The sequence below is a fragment of the Pristiophorus japonicus genome, unplaced genomic scaffold (assembly GCF_044704955.1).
Source record: "Pristiophorus japonicus isolate sPriJap1 unplaced genomic scaffold, sPriJap1.hap1 HAP1_SCAFFOLD_839, whole genome shotgun sequence".
NCBI classification, from domain to species: domain Eukaryota; kingdom Metazoa; phylum Chordata; class Chondrichthyes; family Pristiophoridae; genus Pristiophorus; species Pristiophorus japonicus.
In genome coordinates, this window is record NW_027254761.1 from 79,141 (window position 1) to 98,689 (window position 19,549).

A 19,549-nucleotide genomic window follows, 5' to 3' on the forward strand; every position below is an offset into this window, starting at 1 on the left:
TGGGAGTTTGGACCGTGGGTGGCCTTGATTGCAGCGAAGAATCCTCGCATCATATGGCTGTCGGCCAGTTGTTGTATCTCCTGTGTTTTCTCCATCCACCATCTGTTCTTTAGGTCCCGAGTTTTTTGTTGGACCTGAGCCTTGAGCCCTCTGTAATGTTGTTTTGCAGCTCTCGAGTTGGGTTGTTGCTTGAGGCTCAGAAATACTTTGTGCTTGTGATCTATTAGTTCTTCGATCTCCTGATCATTTTCATCAAACCAGTCCTGATATTTTCTGGTTGAGTGACCAAGTGTCTCTTCACAGGCATTGGTTATAGAGGCCTGGAAGGCAGACCAAGCACTATGGGCATTCAGCATCTCAGGGTCATCAAGGCACGCCAGATTGGCTGTGAGGCGCTGGCTGTATCGGGCTCTCTTAGCTGGGTCTCTAAGTGGCCTGGCATTAACTTTTTTACGGAACTGCTTCTGCTGTCCCCTCTGCTTTGGGGCAATGTTAATGTTGATGATGGATCGGATTAGGCGCTGGTCCTTCCAGCAGTCCTCAGCTCCTGTCATGGCACGGCTGATGCGCACATCCTTGCGATCCCTGGCTCGGACGATGACATAGTCAAGCAAGTGCCAGTGTTTGGAGCGAGGGTGTTGCTACGATGCCTTGTATTTGTCCCTCTGGCGGAACAGGGTGTTGGTGATGAGGAGTTCATGTTCTAGACATTTTGTCAGGAGTAGGGGACCGCTGGAGTTGGCTTTCCCTACTCCCTCTCTGCCAATCACGCCTCCCCAGAGGGATGTGTCTTTGCCGACCCTGGCATTAAAATCACCCAAGAGGATCAATTTGTCACCCGTGGAGACGCGGGACAAGGATGCCTCGAGGTTGGAATAAAAACCCTCTTCAGCCTCATCCGTTGCATCGAGTGTAGGGGTGCACGCACTGATGACACTACAGTGATACCAGACTTACTAAAGAATTCCCATGATGCACTAGACACCTAATAACAATTCCCATGATGCACTGCACTGTTAACTGAGAATTCCCATTATGCACCTTAAAAGAAATATAATCACAAAAGCGGACAGGAAGTGGTTTCTGTTCTGATTCAAACTTGCTCCAGACAATTTTTCTCGTACTCAATTCAAAATATATTGTTTACTCCTTCTGGACTGAAACATGGCCTGGTGTACAAATTATTCTGGGGTTACAGGCCTCAGGGTGAACAACGAACCTCTTATACGATTAAGATGGACATTAGCAATAGCAAAAATCTCACCATACCTCCGTGAACCCTCTGACTGCTGATAAACAACACACCAATTCAGAAATGCAAATCACTTTTTATTAAGAATTAAGGTTATCAGAAACAAGATAAAGCAAGCAGCAGATTTCACAAAGATTATAATACCTAAAGAACTAGAACACGAACTTGCCGTTACAGGCCCATCAATCTAATTAGATGGCCCAGGTACCAGGTAGTCTCCCAGAAACCAGGCGAGCAGCTCACACACCTTCAAGGCACAAACTGCGAGAGTCTCACTGCAGGATTCCTGATGAGATGATTGCAAATGCCACAAGCAGAAGGATGGGTGATGCATTGCCCAGCGCTCAATATTGAACATTTCTTTAATGAGGTTGGACTTTGTGTCTTTATCATTTGTAAATCGACCGACATAAACAGAGGTGTGACAGTTCCCCAGGACATAGCATGAACATACTGAGCAGGGACATGGATCTGCTCAAATCTCTACCTCACTCCCTCACTGGGCAGGTGCTTCTCACCAGCCACGGCAGAGAATCATTGTTGATTCGCAAAATCTGGAGATGGACAGATCTTTAACCTGTCACATGTGGGGAACTGTGACATTATCCACTTTGGTGGGAAGAATGGAAAAGCAGAATATTTTTTATCAGGTGGGAGACAAGTGAATGTTGATATTCAGAGGGATTTGGGGGTCCTTGTACACGAATCACGTTAATTTGCAGGTACAGCAGCAATTAGGAAGGTAAATGGTATGTTAGCGCTTATTGCAAGGGGGTTGCACTATAAGAGTAAGGAGGTCCTGCTGCAATTATATAGGCATTGGTGAGACCACACCTGGAATACTGTGTATAGTTTTTGTCTCGTTACCTAAAGAACGATATACTTGTCTCAGATTGATAGGTTTTTGGGCACAAATGGAATCAAGAGATACCTGTATAGGGATAGTGCGGAAAAGTGGATTTAATGTAGAAGTTCAGCCGTGATCTTTTTGAATGGCGGAGCAGCTCGATGTGTGGTATGGCCTGCACTTGTCCGATGTTTTTGTTCTTATATTTACTGCATTGCTGTGTGTCAGAGGGTCAAGGGATCACATTGTACCAGCCGTGTGGTTTAATATGGGCAGTGCCCATCAGCTGCAAAGAGAGACACGGCTGAGAAACTGGCAAAAAATGGTGAAGTGGTTGGTTGGTGAGCTGGTCTCGGCGTCCTGTGGCTCAATCAGAATTGGAACTCTGGCCTCACTGGCTCTAACACGGTGAGCTGGGGACGTCAGTCAGCTCGCCAGTCGCGGCCTGACCAATCCCGTCAGCCTCCGACACTCAGTCGGCCCACGGCTCCTGGGCAGGGGGAAGGGGTGGGGCAGAGGTGGGGCGGAGGGGCCCGGAGGGAGAGCTGTGAGGAGGAAGTTGGTTGGAGGAGAGGACGGTGGGGGGCAGAGGGGGAGCAGGGAGGGGCGAGGGGAGGAATGGGCAGCGCGGCAGTAGACGTGGAGGGGGATGGACCTGGGCTGGCAGCTTGCCTGTCTAGGATCAGATTTCATGCAATCATACAATCATAGAATGATCCAGCACATAAGGAGGCTGTTCGGTCCATCGTGCCTGTGCCGGCTCTTTGATAGAGCTATGCAATTAATCCCACTCCCCTGCTCTATCCCCACAGCCCTGTAAATATTTTCCCTTGAAGTATTTATCCAATTCATTTTAGAATGTGACTCTTGAATCTGAGAGCCCTGGCCACACACCCACCCAATACTAGCTCAGGGCTGCGTGCCCAATGTACACGTACTGAACATTTAAAAATAGATTCACTTTCCACTTCGCACTGACTGTAACGTTAAGGAAAATAGCATTATGGTGATTTCTCACAGATGGAGGAATGTCTGGAACTGCACGGCCAATCGTGCCATCCGTGAGTTTTATAGGCCACGGCACAGTCTTCATCTCCATTTTGATTGGGCTGTCCACTCGCCCAAAACCTGAATGAGAAAAGAGATGAATAGAACAGAATGAATGGACGGTTGGACACAAAGGCTGGAATTTTGCCGACGCTCAGAGTGCGGGTTTGGAGGCGGGTCCACTGTCCAAATCAAAAAGATTGACAGCGGGTCGGTATCCTGCTGTAAACCGGTCTCCTTGTCGGTTTCCCAAGTGTTGGGTCTGTCATTCCTGAACAGACCCAACACCAAGCGGCTGGTTAGCCAAGTTAGATAGTTAAAAGATAGTTAAACGATAGTTAAGCAGGATTTTACCATGTACTTACCATTTTAGCAGGTTTTTAATGAGTTTCCCGCAGCACAGTTATCACGTCAGGTAAGTAGGGTTGGGTGTTGTGAATAATTCACTAACCTGACAGCTGCAAATGGTCCATGAAAGCTCCCATTTCATAGGTCTTCACTTTCCAAGGTTAGAAGCAGTTGCTTACTGCAGTTAGAAGATAGATTGACCTTTATGCAGCTAGCAAGTGTTGGAGTAAACTCTATATCCAGTTGCACTTCATTGGAACAAGCTCTCACCATTGACGGATCGCTTCTGTCATCTCAACCTCACCTGCCATCTATTCCATCAGCATCGGTGCCCTTGAAAATAATCTCACCTTGGTCCTCAGATTCCCAACACCAGCATCACCAGGCACACTAGCAGCACAAACATCCACACCAGCCTTCTCCACAATCAACTGATGCTGCACTATGTCCAGATTTGCTTCACTTAACACTGCACCCTGGCTGCCACATATGCCCAGTTGGGACCACCCCATACCAGCACCATAAAGCATCCCTACAATGTCCAAGTCATTCCTTTCACACTCATCACGATTGGGGGTGGGGGCGAGAGGGGTACCATTCACTGGAACTCACGAAGACACATTGAAAAATGCACACAAATCTGTCCAAGAAGGCAAAGTGGTGAAAATAAAGATTTCAATGCTTGACAGCAATTAACAGAAACTTTACTCATACATTCGCTAAAGCACCCAAGTGTCTCCCCTTGTGTATTGTTAGTTTGAATGATTGGACAAGGATGAGGGTATGTGTGAGGGGTGGGTAGTGAGATGGGGAGGTGATAACGTAGATAGAGAAGGATGGGTGGAGGTGTAAGGTAAGTCGGTGTGAGTATGGAAGTACAGGAGTAGAATCATAGAAATTTACAGCACAGAAGAAGGCCATTCGGCCCATCGTGTCCATGCCAGCCGACAAAGAGCTTTCCAGCATAATCCCACTTTCCAGCTCTTGGTCTGTAGTAGATTTTGACACTTCAAGTGTATATACAAGTACTTTTTAAATGTGGTGAAGGTTTCTGCCTCTACCACACTTTCAGGCAGTGAGTTCCAGATGTTCACCACCCTCTGGGTGAAAAAATGTCCCCTTAAATCCCCTCAAAACCTCCTATCAATTCTCTTTAAATCTATGTGATACGTCGTTACTACACAGTATAAATGCACACAAGGCCCATGCTTGAGCGAAGGTCAGTCTGTGACCTGTCCTTTATTCCTTCGCACTCAAGTGATGAAGGTGGGTGGAGCTTCCCCTTTTATACCTGAAGGTCCAGGTTAGGAGTGTCTCCCACCTAGTGGTCAGTGTTCTCACGGTGTACAACTTAGGTCAGTTTAGACATGGGTTACAATGCTGGTTAATACATGACACTATGCCCCCTGGTTATTGACCCCCCTGCTAAAGGAAATAGGTCCTTCCTATCCACTCTATCTGTGTCCACACTGCGATATGTGTGCGCACTAGGTCCATGCAGCAGAGCAGGTCTCCAGTTGTCCTAGTTAATCCTTGCCACTGTATAAAGGCCGAGCTCTGTCAAGCCCGTGTGGTGGCTGATGTGCAACGATCACCAAACGTTAAAAAAAATTCACGCACAGGCATCTTCCACTCCCTCAACTGGAGTTCAGGACTTGAACATCGGGTCCTTCATCGAAACATCTGTGAACTCTCGTGGAAGCAAGTCATCCTCGTTCGAGGGACCGCCTATGAGGATCTAGGCCTCTGATAATTTTATACACCTCGGAGCTGCCACGCTGCTCCCAGTGCGATATGTGCACGTCCTCGGTCTGCAGCAGAGCTAGTCTCCATTCGACTTGGTTAATCCTTGCCATTGGACCAAGACCCAGCTCTGTCAAGCCCGTGTGGTGGCTGGTGTGCAACGTCCATCACACGTTAAAAAAATCCACGCACATGTAGCTTCCACCTTTCAATATGCAGTTCGGGACCTGGAATATTAGGTCTTCATTGAAACATCTGTGAACTCATCGAACGAATCCCTTTTTGGTGTGGAAGCAAGTCTTCCTCGATTTGAGGGACTGCCTGAGAAGAAGAAGACACCTCAATAAGGAATATAATTTTATACACTTCCGCCTCCTCTGCTCCAAAGAAAACAATCCCAGCCTATCCAATCTTTCCTCATAGCTGAAAATTCTCCAGTCCAGGCAACATCCTCGTAAATCTCCTTTGCACCCTCTCTAGTGCAATCACCGAGGCATATGAAAGCATGGGCCTTACACTAAACATCTGTAAGACAAAGTTCCTCGACCAATCTGACCCCACCATACAGCACTGCCCCCCCACCCAGTCATCAAGATCCACGGTGCGGCCCTGGACAACGTGGACCACTTTCCATATCTTGGGAGCCTATTATCAGCAAGGGCAGACATCGACAACGAGGTTCAACTCCGCCTCCAGTGCACCAGCGCAGCCTTCGGCCACCTGAGGAAGAAAGTGTTCGAAGATCAGGCCCTCAAATCTGTCATCAAGCTTATGGTTTACGGGCTGTAGTGATACCCACCCTCCTGTATGGCTCAGAAACGTGGACCATATACAGTAGACACCTCAAATCGCTGGAGAAATACCAGCAACAATGTCACCGCAAGATTCTGCAAATCCCCTGGGAGGACAGATGCACCAACGTTAGTGTTCTGGATCAGGCCAACATCCCCAGCATCGAATCTGTCATGTATTCAACCAGCATTGTAACCCATGTATAATCTGACCTAAGTTGTACACTGTGAGAACAATGACCACCAGGTGGGAGACACTCCTAACCTGAACCTTCAGATATAAAAGGGGAAGCTCCACCCACCTTCATCACTTGAGTGCTGAAGAATAAAGGACAGGTCACAGATTGACCTTCTCTCAAGTATGGGCCTCGTGTGCATTTATACTATATAGTAAGGACGTATCAATGGCGACAAGAAACTGGGATTTAAACCACGCAAGCATGGCCACTTGTCGAACAGACGAGAGGTACTGTGTTAAGGAATGGTTGGGACAGAGATTCAATATTGTTAAAGCAGCACACAGTTCTCCAGGCAGACAAGGGCAGTCGGGCATGCCCCAACATGTAATCGAACCCAGAGGGGGAGTTCGACAGAGAAAATGGCAAGCTGAACGGTGATTCACGCCATTGCAAGGGACAATGCGGCCAGTAATGGGGCCATCAACACCTGTTAATGGCACACTCAAGGACAGTCACAGGGGCAGTCAGGGACGATCGACTGGCAAGGGACCTTTTGTTTCCAACAGCAGATCATGTTGGAAGCGTGGAGGCACACACTCAGCCGGAGTTTGCAGAGATGAGCAAATTACCTGCAGAAATTGCAGAAATGAACGCTGGGGGAAATTGCTGGAAGCTAAAGTTCAGCGAGTTCATGTGGAGCACGTATACAGTTCATACACCAGGACGCCACCGATAATGATGAAAGTGCTCCTCAATGGCATCCCAGTATCAATGGAGCTAAATACAGGGGCCAGCCAGTCCCTGATGGGTATCAAACAGTTCGAAAAGTCGTGGGCGTCCAAGGCCAGGAGGCCAAAATTATCGCCAATTGACGCACAGCTACGGACTTACACAAAGCAGATCATTCCGGTGCTAGGCAGCGCCACGGTAGTCATGACCCACAAAGATTCGAAGAACAGGTTGCAACTCTGGATTGTCCCAGGGGACAGTCCCGCACTACTGGGGAGGAGTTGGCTTGCTGTCATGAACTGGAAATGGGGCGATGTCAATGCAATTTCCTCTGCGGAGCGAGTATCATGCTCACAGATCCTGGACAAATTTGACTCATAATTTCAACCCGGCATCGGCACTTTCATGGGGGCCAAGGTAGTGATTCACATAAACCCGGACGCCAGGCCAGTACACCACAAGGCCAGAGCGGTGCTGTACATGATGCGGGAAAAGATAGAAGGCGAATTGGACCGCCTGCTGAGGGAAGGCATCATCTCGCCAGTCGAATTCAGTGACTGGGCGAGCACGATCGTGCCGGTGCTCAAGGCGGATGGGTCGGTCAGGATATGTGGTGATTACAAGGCCACCATCAATCGGGTGTCATTCCAAGACCAGTACCTGCTACCGAGAGTGGAGGACCTATTTGCGACGCTATCCGGTGGCAAACTTTTTTCAAAGTTGGACCTGACCTCAGCTGACATGACCCAGGAGCTGGCGAGTGAGTCGAAGAAGCTGACCACCATCACGACACACAAGGGGTTGTTTGAGTACAACAGATGTCCGTTCGGGATTTGCTCGGCCGCCGCGATCTTCCAACGAAATATGGAAAGCCTCCTCAAGTCGATTCCAGGGACGGTGGTTTTTCAGGACGACATCCTCATCACGGGTTACGATACTGAAGAACACCTCCACAACCTGGAGGAGGTGCTACGCAGACTGGACCGGGTAGGGCTGCGACTGAAAAGGCAAAGTGCGTCTTCCTAGCTCCAGAGATAGAATTCCTGGGGATGAGGGTAGCAGCAGACGGGATCAGCCCGACTGCGTCCAAGACGGAAGCGATCCAGAGAGCACCCAGACCTCGTAACACGACGGAGCTGCGTTCGTTCCTGGAGCTCCTGAACTATTTTGGTAACTTTCTTCCCAAATTGAGCACGCTGCTCGAGCCGCTACACGTGCTCCTACGCAAAGGTCGCGAATGGGTCTGGGCGGACAGCCAGGAAAGGGCTTTTAATCGAGCACGCAATTTGTTATGTTCCAACACTCTGTTAACACAATACGACCCACGTAAGAAACTTGTGTGAACGTGCGATGCGTCATCCTATGGTGTTGGGTGTGTGTTGCAGCATGTTAATGCCAAGTGTCAGTTACAGCCGGTCGCTTATGCCTCCAGAAGTCTGTCCCAGGCAGAAAGGGGCTACGAGATGGTAGAAAAGGAGGCCATCGCATGTGTATATGCAGTAAAGAAAATGCACCAGTACGTGTTTGGCAGGAAATTTGAGCCGGAGACAGATCCTAAACCCCTAATGTCCCTTTTGGTCGACAACAAGGCCATAAATGGAAACGCATCGGCCCGCATACAGAGGTGGGCACTCACGTTAGCCGCCGATGACTATACAATTCGGCACAGACCGGGCACTGAAAACTACGCCGATGCACTCAGCAGGCTCCCACTAGCCACCACTGAGGGGGCTACCAAGCATGGTGCTGAGATGGTCATGGCTGTTGAAGCTTTTGGAAGCGAATGCTCACCCGTGACAGCCCATCAGATTAAAGACTGGACAAATAGAGACCCGCTATTGTCTCGTCAAGAAATGTGTCCTGAATGGGGACTGGGCAGCCACGTACAGGGCATGCCCTGAGGAATTTAAACCATTTCACAGGCACAGGGATGAACTCTCGATTCAGGCCGATTGCCTAGTGTGGGGAAACCGCGTAGTCATGCCCCAGATGGGAAGAGAGGCGTTCATCAGAGAACTCCACAATGAGCACCCGGGCATTGTCATGATGAAGGCAATTGCCAGGTCACACGTTTGGTGGCCAGGGATAGACGCAGATCTGGAACTTTGTGTTCGCAGGTGCAACACGTGTGCCCAGCTGGGCAATGCGCCCAGGGAAGCCCCCCTTAGCCCCTGGCCATGGCCCGCCAAGCCTTGGTCACGCATCCATGTGGACTACGTAGGTCCTTTCATGGGGAAAATGTTTTTGGTTGTATAGACGCCTACTCCAAATGGATCGAGTGTGACATTTTAAATTCAAGCACATCCTCTGCCACGGTAGAAAGTCTACGGACAATGTTCACCGCCCACGGTCTACCGGACGTCTTGGTCAGCGACAATGGCCCTTGCTTCACAAGCACTGAATTCCAGGACTTCATGGCAGGCAATGGAATTAACCATGTCAGAACCCCACTGTTCAAGCCGGGCTCAAACCGCCAGGTGGAACGAGCAGAGCAGATAATCAAACAGGGGATGCTCAGAATCCAAGGGGGTTCCCTACAATGGCGCTAATCACGCCTCCTGTTGGCCTTTCGATCCCGACCACACTCGCTCACAGGGGTTCCACCCGCAGAGCTGCTCATGAAAAGGACGCTCAAAACCCGGCTATCCCTTATACACCCCAACATGAAAGAAATTGTCGAGAGCAGGCGCTAGCCACAATATGACTACCATGACAGGAATGCGAGGGCGCGATGTATTGATGTAAATGATCCTGTTTTTGTCCTCAACTACGCTGCAGGGCCCAAATGGCTCGCAGGCCAAAGAGGGAAATAGGATTCTGGTAGTTAAACTTACCAATGGACAAATCTACCGCAAACACGTGGATCAAACAAAAAGAAGGTTCAGCAACCCCATAGAAGAAGCAGAGGAAGAACACGACATAGAGTTCACTCCACCACAGGTGACCGAACACCGGAACCAAAGGGAGGAGAGCCCAGTCACTGTGGGCAGTCCGGACAGGCCTGAGGCACCGCAAACAGCAGACACTCAGGCCAGCGCCCAACAATCGGAGCCCCAACTCAGGCGCTCTACAAGGGAGCGTAAACCACCAGAGAGACTCAACCTGTGATCCCAATAAGACTTTGGCGGGGAGGTGATGTCATGTATTCAACCAGCATTGTAACCCATGTATAATCTGACCTAAGTTGTACACTGTGAGAACAATGACCACTAGGTGGGAGACACTCCTAACCTGGACCTTCAGGTATAAAAGGGGAAGCTCCACCCACTTTCATCACTTGAGTGCCAAGGAATAAAGGACAGGTCACAGACTGACCTTCTCTCAAGAATGGGCCTCGTGTATATTTATACTATATAGTAAGGACGTATCAGAATCACTGACCACACTCGACCAGCTCCGTTGGGAGGACCACATTCTTTGCATGCCTGACACAAGACTCCCAAAGCAAGCGCTCTCCTCGGAACTCCTACCAGACAGCACTGCCCCCCCACCCAGTCATCAAGATCCATGACATGGCCCTGGACAGCGTGGACCACTTGCCATATCTCGGGAGCCTATTATCAGCAAGGGCAGACATCGACGACGAGGTTCAACTCCGCCTCCAGTGCACCAGCGCAGCCTTCGGCCACCTGAGGAAGAAAGTGTTCGAAGATCAGGCCCTCAAATCTGTCACCAAGCTTATGGTTTACGGCGGTAGTGATACCCGCCCTCCTGTATGGCTCAGAAACGTGGACCATATAGAATAGACACCTCAAATCGCTAGAGAAATACCAGCAACAATGTCACCGCAAGATCCTGCAAATCCCCTGGGAGGACAGATGCACCAACGTTCGTGTTCTCGATCAGGCCAATATCCCCAGCATCGAATCACTGACCACACTCGACCAGCTCCGTTGGGAGGGCCACATTCTTTGCATGCCTGACATAAGACTCCCAAAGCAAGCGCTCTTCTCGGAACTCCTACAGGCAAACGGGCCCCAGATGGGCAGAGGAAACATTTCAATGACACCCTCAAAGCCTCCTTGATAAAATGCAACATCCCCACCGACACCTGGGAGTCCCTGGCCAAAGACCGCCCTAAGTGGAGGAAGAACATCCAGGAGGGCGCTGAGCACCTCAAGTCTCGTCGCCAAGAGCATGCAGAAAACAAGTGCAGGCAACGGAAGGAGCGTGCGGCAAACCAGTCCCACCCAACCTTTCCTTCACCTGTGACCGAGACTGTAATTCCCGTATTGGACTGTTCAGTCACCTCAGAACTCACTTTTAGAGTGGAAGCAAGTCTTCCTCGATTCCGAGGGACTGTCTATGACGATGATGAGTGCAATCACATCTTTCCTGTAATGTGGTGACCAGAACTGCACGCAGTACTCTCGCTGTGGCCTAACTAGTGTTTTATACAGTTCAAGCATGACCTCTCTGCTTTTATATTCTATGCCTCGGCTAATAAAGGCAAGTATCCCGTATGCCTTCTTAATCACCTTGTCGACCTGTCCTGCTACCTTCAGGGATCTGTGGACATGCACTCCAAGGTCACTCTGTTCCTCTACACTTCTCAGTGTACTATCCTTTATTGTGTATTCTCTTATCAGGTCCCTCATTGAAAAACCTGTGAACTCATCCTTTTTGGTGAGGAAGTGGGTCACCCTCGGTACGAGGGACTGCCTAATACTATACTATTCTCTGAGCTTGTTAGCCCTCCCCAATTACCTCACACTTCTCTGGATTGAATTCCATTTGCCACTGTTCTGCCCACCTGACCAGTCCATTCCTGCAGTCTGCAACTTTCTTCCACATTATCAACTACATGGCCAATTTTTGTATCATCTGCAAACTTCTTAATCATACCACTACATTCAAGTCTAAATCATTGATATATACCACAAAAAACAAGAGACCAAGTACTGAGCCCTGCAGAAAGCCACTGGAAACAGCCTTCCAGTCACAAAACACCCATCGACATTACCCTTTGCTTCCTGCTTCTGACCCAATTTTGGATCTAACTTACCACTTTGCCTTGGATTCCATGGGCTTTTACCTTCGTGACCAGTCTGCCGTGTGGGAACTTAGCAAAAGCTTTGCTAAAATCCATATACAGTACATCAAACGCACTAACCTCATTGACCCTTCTTGTTACCTTCTCAAAAAATTCAATCAAGTTAGTCAGACATGACCTTTATAACTGTACTTGGATTAATCCCTGTTTTTCTAAATGAAGATTTATCCTGTCCCTCAGAATTTGTTCCAATAATTTTCCTACCACCAAGTTTAGGCTGACTGGCCTGTAATTACTCGGTCTGTCCCTTTCTCCCTTTTTAAACAACGGTACAATTTTAACAGTCCTCCAGTCCTCTGGCACCATACCTGCAGCCAGAGAGGATTGAAAAATGATGGTCAGAGCCTCTGCTATTTCCTCGCTTGCTTCTCTTAACAGCCTGCGATATATTTCATTCGGGCCTGGGGATTATCCACTTTCAAAGATGCTAAACCCTTTAATACTTCCTCTCTCACTATGTTTATTTCACCTAATATTTCACGCACCTCCTCCCTGATTGCATCGCCTTCTCTTTTGTGAAAAATGATGTAAAATACTTAATCAGAGCCATACTCACATCTTCCAACTCCAAACACAGATGACCTTTGTGGTCTGCAATAGGCCCTACTCTTTATGCAGTCATCCTCTTGCTCTTAATGTATTTGTAAAACATCTTTAGGTTTTCCTTGATTTTACTTGTCAATATTTTTTTATGCACTCTCTTCGCTTTCCGAATTTCCTTTTTAATTTCACCCCTGCAGTTTCGAAACTCCTTGGGTTTCTGCAGTATTGAGCCCTCATAAGCCTCCCTTTTTTTTCCTTTATCCCACCATGTATGCCCCTTGATATCCAGGGCTTCTCGGTTTGTTAGTCCCACCCTTTTTCTTTATGGGAACATACTTGCTCTAAACCCTCAGGATCTCCTCTTTGAATGCCTCCCACTGCTCTGACACCGATTTACCTTCAAGTAGCTATTTCCAGTCCACTTTGGCTAAATCATATCTCAGTTCAGTAAAATTGGCTTTTCCCCAATTGAGGACTTATATTCCTGGTCTATCCATAACTACACTGAATCGAACTGAATTATGATCACCAGCACAAAAATATTCTCCCACAGGTACCCCTTCCACATGCCCAGCTTCATTCCCTAAGACTAAGTCCAGAATCGCCCCTCCCTTGTTGGGCTTGCTACGTACTGACTAAAAAGTTCTCCTGAATGCATTTTAGGAATTCTGCGTCCTCTATACTCTTCACACTAATTTTATCCCAGTTAATATTAGGGTATTTGAAATCCCCTGCTATTACTGCCCTATTTTTGCCCATCTGCCGCAGCTGGAAGTGTTCCGGTCACCGCTGTAGGGAGGGTGGAGGCCCGATAGCCAAGTCCAGTCGCTGCAGGAGGCCCAGTCACCGTCGCAGGAGGCCCAGTCGGGAGGCCCAGTCACCACCAAGCTCATGGTCTGCAAGGCTGTAGTGCTACCCACCCTCCTGTATGGCTCAGAAACGTGGACCATGTACAGTAGACACCTCAAATCGCTGGAGAAATACCACCAACGATGTCTCCGCAAGATCCTACAAATCCCCTGCGAGGACAGACGCACCAACATTAGTGTCCTTGACCAGGCCAACATCCCCAGCATTGAAGCACTGACCACACTTGATCAGCTCCGCTGGGCAGGCCACATAGTTTGCATGCCAGACACGAGATTCCCAAAGCAAGCACTCTACTCAGAATCCCTTCACGGCAAACGAGCCAAAGGTGGGCAGCGGAAACGTTATAAGGACACCCTCAAAGTCTCCCTGATAAAGTGCGACATCCCCACCGACACCTGGGAGTCCCTGGCCAAAGACCGCCCTAAGTGGAGAAAGTGCATCCGGGAGGGCGCTGAGCACCTCGAGTCTCATCGCCGAGAGCATACAGAAATCAAGCGCAGACAGCGGAAGGAGCGTGCGGTAAACCAGTCCCACCCACCCCTTTCCTCAACGACTATCTGTCCCACCTGTGACAGGGACTGTGGTTCTCGTATTGGACTGTACAGCCACCGAAGAACTCATGTTAAGAGTGGAAGCAAGTCCTATGATGATGATGATGATAGATGATAGTTTTTGCAGTTCTCAGAAATTTGCCTACATATTTGCTCTTCTATCTCCCTCTTCTATCTCCCCCTGTTTGGGGGTCTATAGTACACTCCAGCTGTGTGATCGTCCCTTTTTGTCCTTCAGGTCAATCCATAGGGCCTCATTTAATGATCCTTCCAACATATCACCCCTCCTCACAGCTGGAGTTGTTTCTTTAATCAATACTGTGACCGCCCCTCCTTTCTTTTCCCCTCTCTATCCCATCTGAAAATATCCCGTCAGGCTTGATCTGCAAATTCGCAGATGATACCAAGATGTGTGCGAGTGTTAGGAAGACACTGCTCAACAGCTTCAGGTGGATCTTTATGTCATGTATTCAACTGTCAGTGTAACCCATGGAAAGCTGACCTAAGTTGTACACCTTGAGAACATTGACCACAAGGGCGTGAACTTGTGGGAGACACTCCTCACCTGAACTTTTAGGTATAAAAGGGGAGACTCCACCCACCTTCATCACTTGAGATCTTGGTAATAAAGGTAACTGGTCACAGAGTGACCTTCTATCAAGTATGGGCCTCATGTGCATTTATACTGTATAGTAAGGACATATCATTGGCGACAAGAAACTGGGATCTAAACCATGCGAACATGGCCATTAGCAGCACAGAAGAGAAGTACTGTGTTGGTGATGATTGGGACGACTTTATTGAGAGACTACAGCAAAGTTTTTTGTCACTGAGGAATGGCTGGGACAGGATTCGGCCGACAAATGCAGGGCTCATCTCCTGATGGTTTGTGGATCCAGGGCGTGCTCCCTGATGATGAACCTTCTGGCGCCAGAGAAGCCGGCGGACAAGACATTCGAAGAGCTCAGTAAGTTGATCGGGGAACACTTTAAACCGTCGAGCAGCATGCACATGGCGAGACACCAGTTTTACACACACCAGCGGCGAGAAGGGCAAAGCGTTCCAGACATCGTGGCAGATTCCCGGCGACTGGCGAGCCTATGTAAGTTCCCAGATGCATGCAGGGCGGAGATTCTGCGAGACTTTTTTATTGAGGGCATCGGGCACGCTGGGGTTTTCAGGAAACTGATTGAGACCAAAGACTTGACCTTGGAGGCGGTGACTCTGATAGCCCAGACATTTATCTCAGGGGAGGAAGAGACCAGAATGATGTATGTCAAAAATCTTGGCTCAAATGCGGCAAACAACCAGGGAGTCAACATTGTTGACGCGGCACACAGTTCTCTAGGCAGACAAGGGCAATCGGACATGCCCCAGCATGTAGTCGAATCCAAAGGGGGAATTCAACAGAGACAATGGCTAGCTGAACGGCGATTCATGCCATCGCAATAGACAATGTGGCCAGTAATGGGGCCAGCAACACCTGTTAATGGTGCACTTAAGGACATTTACAGAGACAGTCAGAGACGATCGACTGGTAATGGACCTTTTGTTTCCAATAGCGGGGGTGGAGGCCCAGCCAGAGCTTGTAGGTGTCAGCAATATGCCTGCAGAAACTGCAATGTCAACGGTCACTTGGTGCGTATGTGCAGGAAGCCTGCAGCCAGGTTGATGTACGAGGAGGACGGGCCTGATGTCAGCCCTACGAGGCCAAATGAATACTGGGGGAAATCGCTGGAAGCTGAAGTTCAGCGAGTTCATGTGGAGCACATATAGAGTTCATATACCAGGACACCACCAATAATGATGAAAGTGCTCCTCAATGGCATCCCAGTATTAATGAAGCTAGACATGGGGGCCAGCCAGTCCCTGATGAGTATCAAACAGTTCGAAAGGTTGTGGGTTTCCAAGACCAGGAGGCCAAAATTATTGCCGATTGACGCACAGCTGCGGACATATACAAAGGAGATCATTCCGGTGCTCGGCAGGGCCACGGGAGTCATGACCCACAAAGATTCAGAGAACAGGTTGCCACTCTGGATTGTCCCAGCGGACGGTCCCACACTACTGGGGAGGAGTTGGCTTGCTGTCATGAACTGGAAATGGGGCGATGTCAATGCAATTTCTTCTGTGGAGCGAGTATCATGCTCACAGATCCTGGACACATTTGACTCATTATTTCAACTGGTACCGGCACTTTCATGGGGGCCAAGGTAGTGATTCACATCAACCCGGACGCCAGGCCAGTACACCACAAGGCCAGAACGGTGCCATACGTGATGCGGGAAAAGATAGAATGCGAATTGGACTGCCTGCTGAGGGAAGGCATCATCTCGTCAGTCGAATTCAGTGACTGGGTGAGCCCAATCGTGCCAGTGCTCAAGGCGGATGGGTCGGTCAGGATATATGGCGATGACAAGACCACCATCAATCGGGTGTCACTCCAAGACCAGTAACTGCTACCGAGACCTCTTTGCGACGCTATTTGATGGCAAACTTTTTTCAAAATTGGACCTGACCTCAGCTTACATGACCCAGGAGCTGGCAAGTTAATTGAAGAAGCTGACCACCATGACGACATGCAAGGGATTGTTTGAGTATATTTGGGATTGAGTCCGTTTGGGATTCGTTTGGCCAGTGCGATCTTTCAGCAAAATATGGAAAGCCTCCTCAAGTCGATTCCAAGGACAGTGGTTTTTCAAGACGACACCCTCATCACGGGTCGCAATACTGAAGAACACCTCCACAACCTGGAGGAGGTGCTACGCAGACTGGACCGGGTCGGGCTGCGACTAAAAAAGGCGAAGTGCATCTTCTTAGCTCCAGAGGTAGAATTCCTGGGGAGGAGGGTAGCAGCAGACGGGATCAGACTGATAGAGAATTCAAACAGGCTGCATTCAGACAGGATGTGAGAATTCACAGACCCCAAGCCAAAGCTGCTATGTGCAACTCAGCATGTTGCATTAAGTCATTAATCAACTTGACATTTTAGGACCTTTGGTAGCGAGCCAATTAAAGGTTAACAGTATATCAATTGAGCCAATAGGTCAAAGAAGGCGCGTTCTTTTCTGTAAACTGTGTCAGGTATAAGAACAGCCATTTTGGCCATGTGGCCTCACAAAGACAAAGGAACTGGCAATCAACCAGACGCTTGTTGCTGCTGCCAGAATAAAATGACATTAAAACTGCAACCGGAGTTCGCATTTCATTGAAAATTAAGAGATCTAACAATTTTGGCATCACGAACACGATCGCTGAGGAAAGAAACTGAATTTTGGACATCGGACCTACATACTGAGGTCAGGACTCCTCTTTATAAAAGTCCTCAGTCAAAAGTCTAAATTGGCCTCTCCTTCTACGCGATTCCGAAAGCATCCGGTTTGCGAACCCTCCGGTTGGTAGTCGGCTCGAGGTCCCATAGACCTCTAACTTCGGCGGTGTGTTAGTTAATTAATCACCGACCCACTGATCGGCTGGAAAGCCTACGACTCGAGACCCCAGTAAAGAAATAAGTATTATGGCAGCAGGAGATAAGAGCAAAGAATTGCCTACAACTGTTAAAGGTGGGCAGGCACCACTTGAGGTTTCGATGGATGAAATCCTCCAACAGTTGAAAGAATACATAGAGCAACAATTCGACTTATCTAAAACCTGTGTTAAGATCGAACAAAAGTACGGAACCTCCAAAGGACAATGGTCCTTGGACGAGATTAAAAGGGTCTGGGGAAAAACGACCTGTATGAAAAATAAAGAGCGAATCCGATGGTCCCTAGCCATTATGGGACAGATCCGAAAGCAGAATGAAATTATAATGTGTTCCCAACATGATAGGGACCTGACCAGTACAAAGGACCAATTGCAAGCTGTTTGTGCACAGCTGCAACAGAAAAGACTTGAACTTGAAAAGTCGGAAGTGGAAGTTAAAGATCTTAAAGGTGAAATTAAAGAATGGAAAAAATAATTCGGTCAAGAGACAGTAATAGGAAAAGGAAAATGTATCGGTCAATTCCCAGGGTACCCATGTTTGGATAAATTAAAAGTGCAAACCCGAGGACACGGCCGAGGAATAGATACGGATTCTGAATTCTCTGACGATACAGGGTCGGAGGATGAAGAATTAGGGGTGCGCTTTGCCCCATTTAAAAAAAGACGAGTTGTAGTCAAATCAGAAGAGACTGCGGATGAGGGCGGAACCAAAAAAACGAGGAAAAGCGTGTATGCAGAATACTTATTGCATGATCCGGCAGACCCAGAGAAAATTGATAAATGGTCCAAGAAATTGCCCAATCCAAAGAAAGGGGGAGTGAAAACGTGGGACCAATTGGACCGCTTAAGAAACATATATCAACTTCATCCCTGGGACGGAGTGCAAATTTTGACCATAATGGTGTCAAAAACACAGGGAAGAAAATTGCACGACAAGGTAGAAGAAGCTTTGGGGCAGGATGAGCAAGAATTAAACGCAGGATGGGAGGCGATTAAACACTGGCTGCAAGCCTTTAGTCCAGCTAAAACAGACTGGGGAAAAATTGCAGCCTGCCAACAGAGGAGGTCCTAGAGTATGACGAGCGGTTTCGATGCACGTGGCTTGAACATTCGGGTATGAATAATACAGATGAGGAAATGGATGAACAAGTGTTTGGACCCCTGAAAGCAGCTTTCGTGGCAGGTCTAAAGCCAGAACTGTCCAAAATGCTTAAGGTAGTGTTACCGGACTGGGAAGGTAGAGGAACTACCTTTGCAGCATTGGTGGATCGATGTAACCAATTCGACAGGGATATGGGAGCTAAAGCTGTACAGGCTATGGGATGGAAATCCCAGGATTCCGATAAACAGTTATTAGGAAAATTACCCGGAAAATGTCATTATTGTGGGAAAGAAGGTCACTAGGCCAAGACGTGCAGGGCAAAACAGCAAGGTCGTGGCCGGGGAAGAGGACGCAGCCAGGGATACAATTCAGCCAACAAACTCGGCTTGTCACAAGATAATGACCTCATAGAAGCACTTAAGTGACTGACAATACAACAACAGAAGGAGTTACTTGGGACAGCAAAAAACGATTAGAGCCCGCCCTGGCCCCCCTCCTCACACTAATACAACAAAGGGGAGATGGGCTATATATAACTGAGGGTGGACGATAAGGATGTGGACTGTCTTTTCGACACAGGGGCGGAATTAACATGCTTACCCCTACAATATGCCGTTGGATGGTAGGGCACGTACAGCCTTGGAGTTGGGGGCCATAAAATGGAAATTAAAAGGACAACACCAATACTTATAGGGCTGGGTCCACATGAACTAACCACGCCGGTCTGGATAGGCCCAGTAGATCAACCCCTTTTTGGGAATGGATGTTCTAATCCAAGTAGATTCATCGTTGCATTTCGAGGATGGTCAGGTGGCATGGTCAATGAGAACTTTGAAGAAAGAAGAATTGAAGGAACACCCGATATGGGCTAAAGATAAGAACGATTGTGGCCTACTCCAGATGGAGCCTGCGGAATTTACCGGGACCAAGCCTCCATGCACTAAACACTATCCCATCAGTCCAACTGCCATCGCGGGAATCTTACCGGTTATTCAGCAATTGGAGAAA

The 19,549-nt window shown here is 48.5% G+C and overlaps 1 protein-coding gene across 1 annotated transcript in view; it reads right to left on the reverse strand.

The window, feature by feature from the left end:
• Window positions 1–2,585: 2,585 nt before the first annotated feature.
• LOC139257430 (CD209 antigen-like protein C) overlaps window positions 2,586–19,549 on the reverse strand; it is a 67,467-nt gene continuing 50,503 nt past the window's right edge. Inside the window, exon 6 of the mRNA XM_070874488.1 lies at window positions 2,586–3,227. Coding sequence (XP_070730589.1) covers window positions 3,101–3,227 — 127 coding nt within the window. The 3' untranslated portion in view covers window positions 2,586–3,100. The remainder of the gene's footprint in view (window positions 3,228–19,549) is intronic.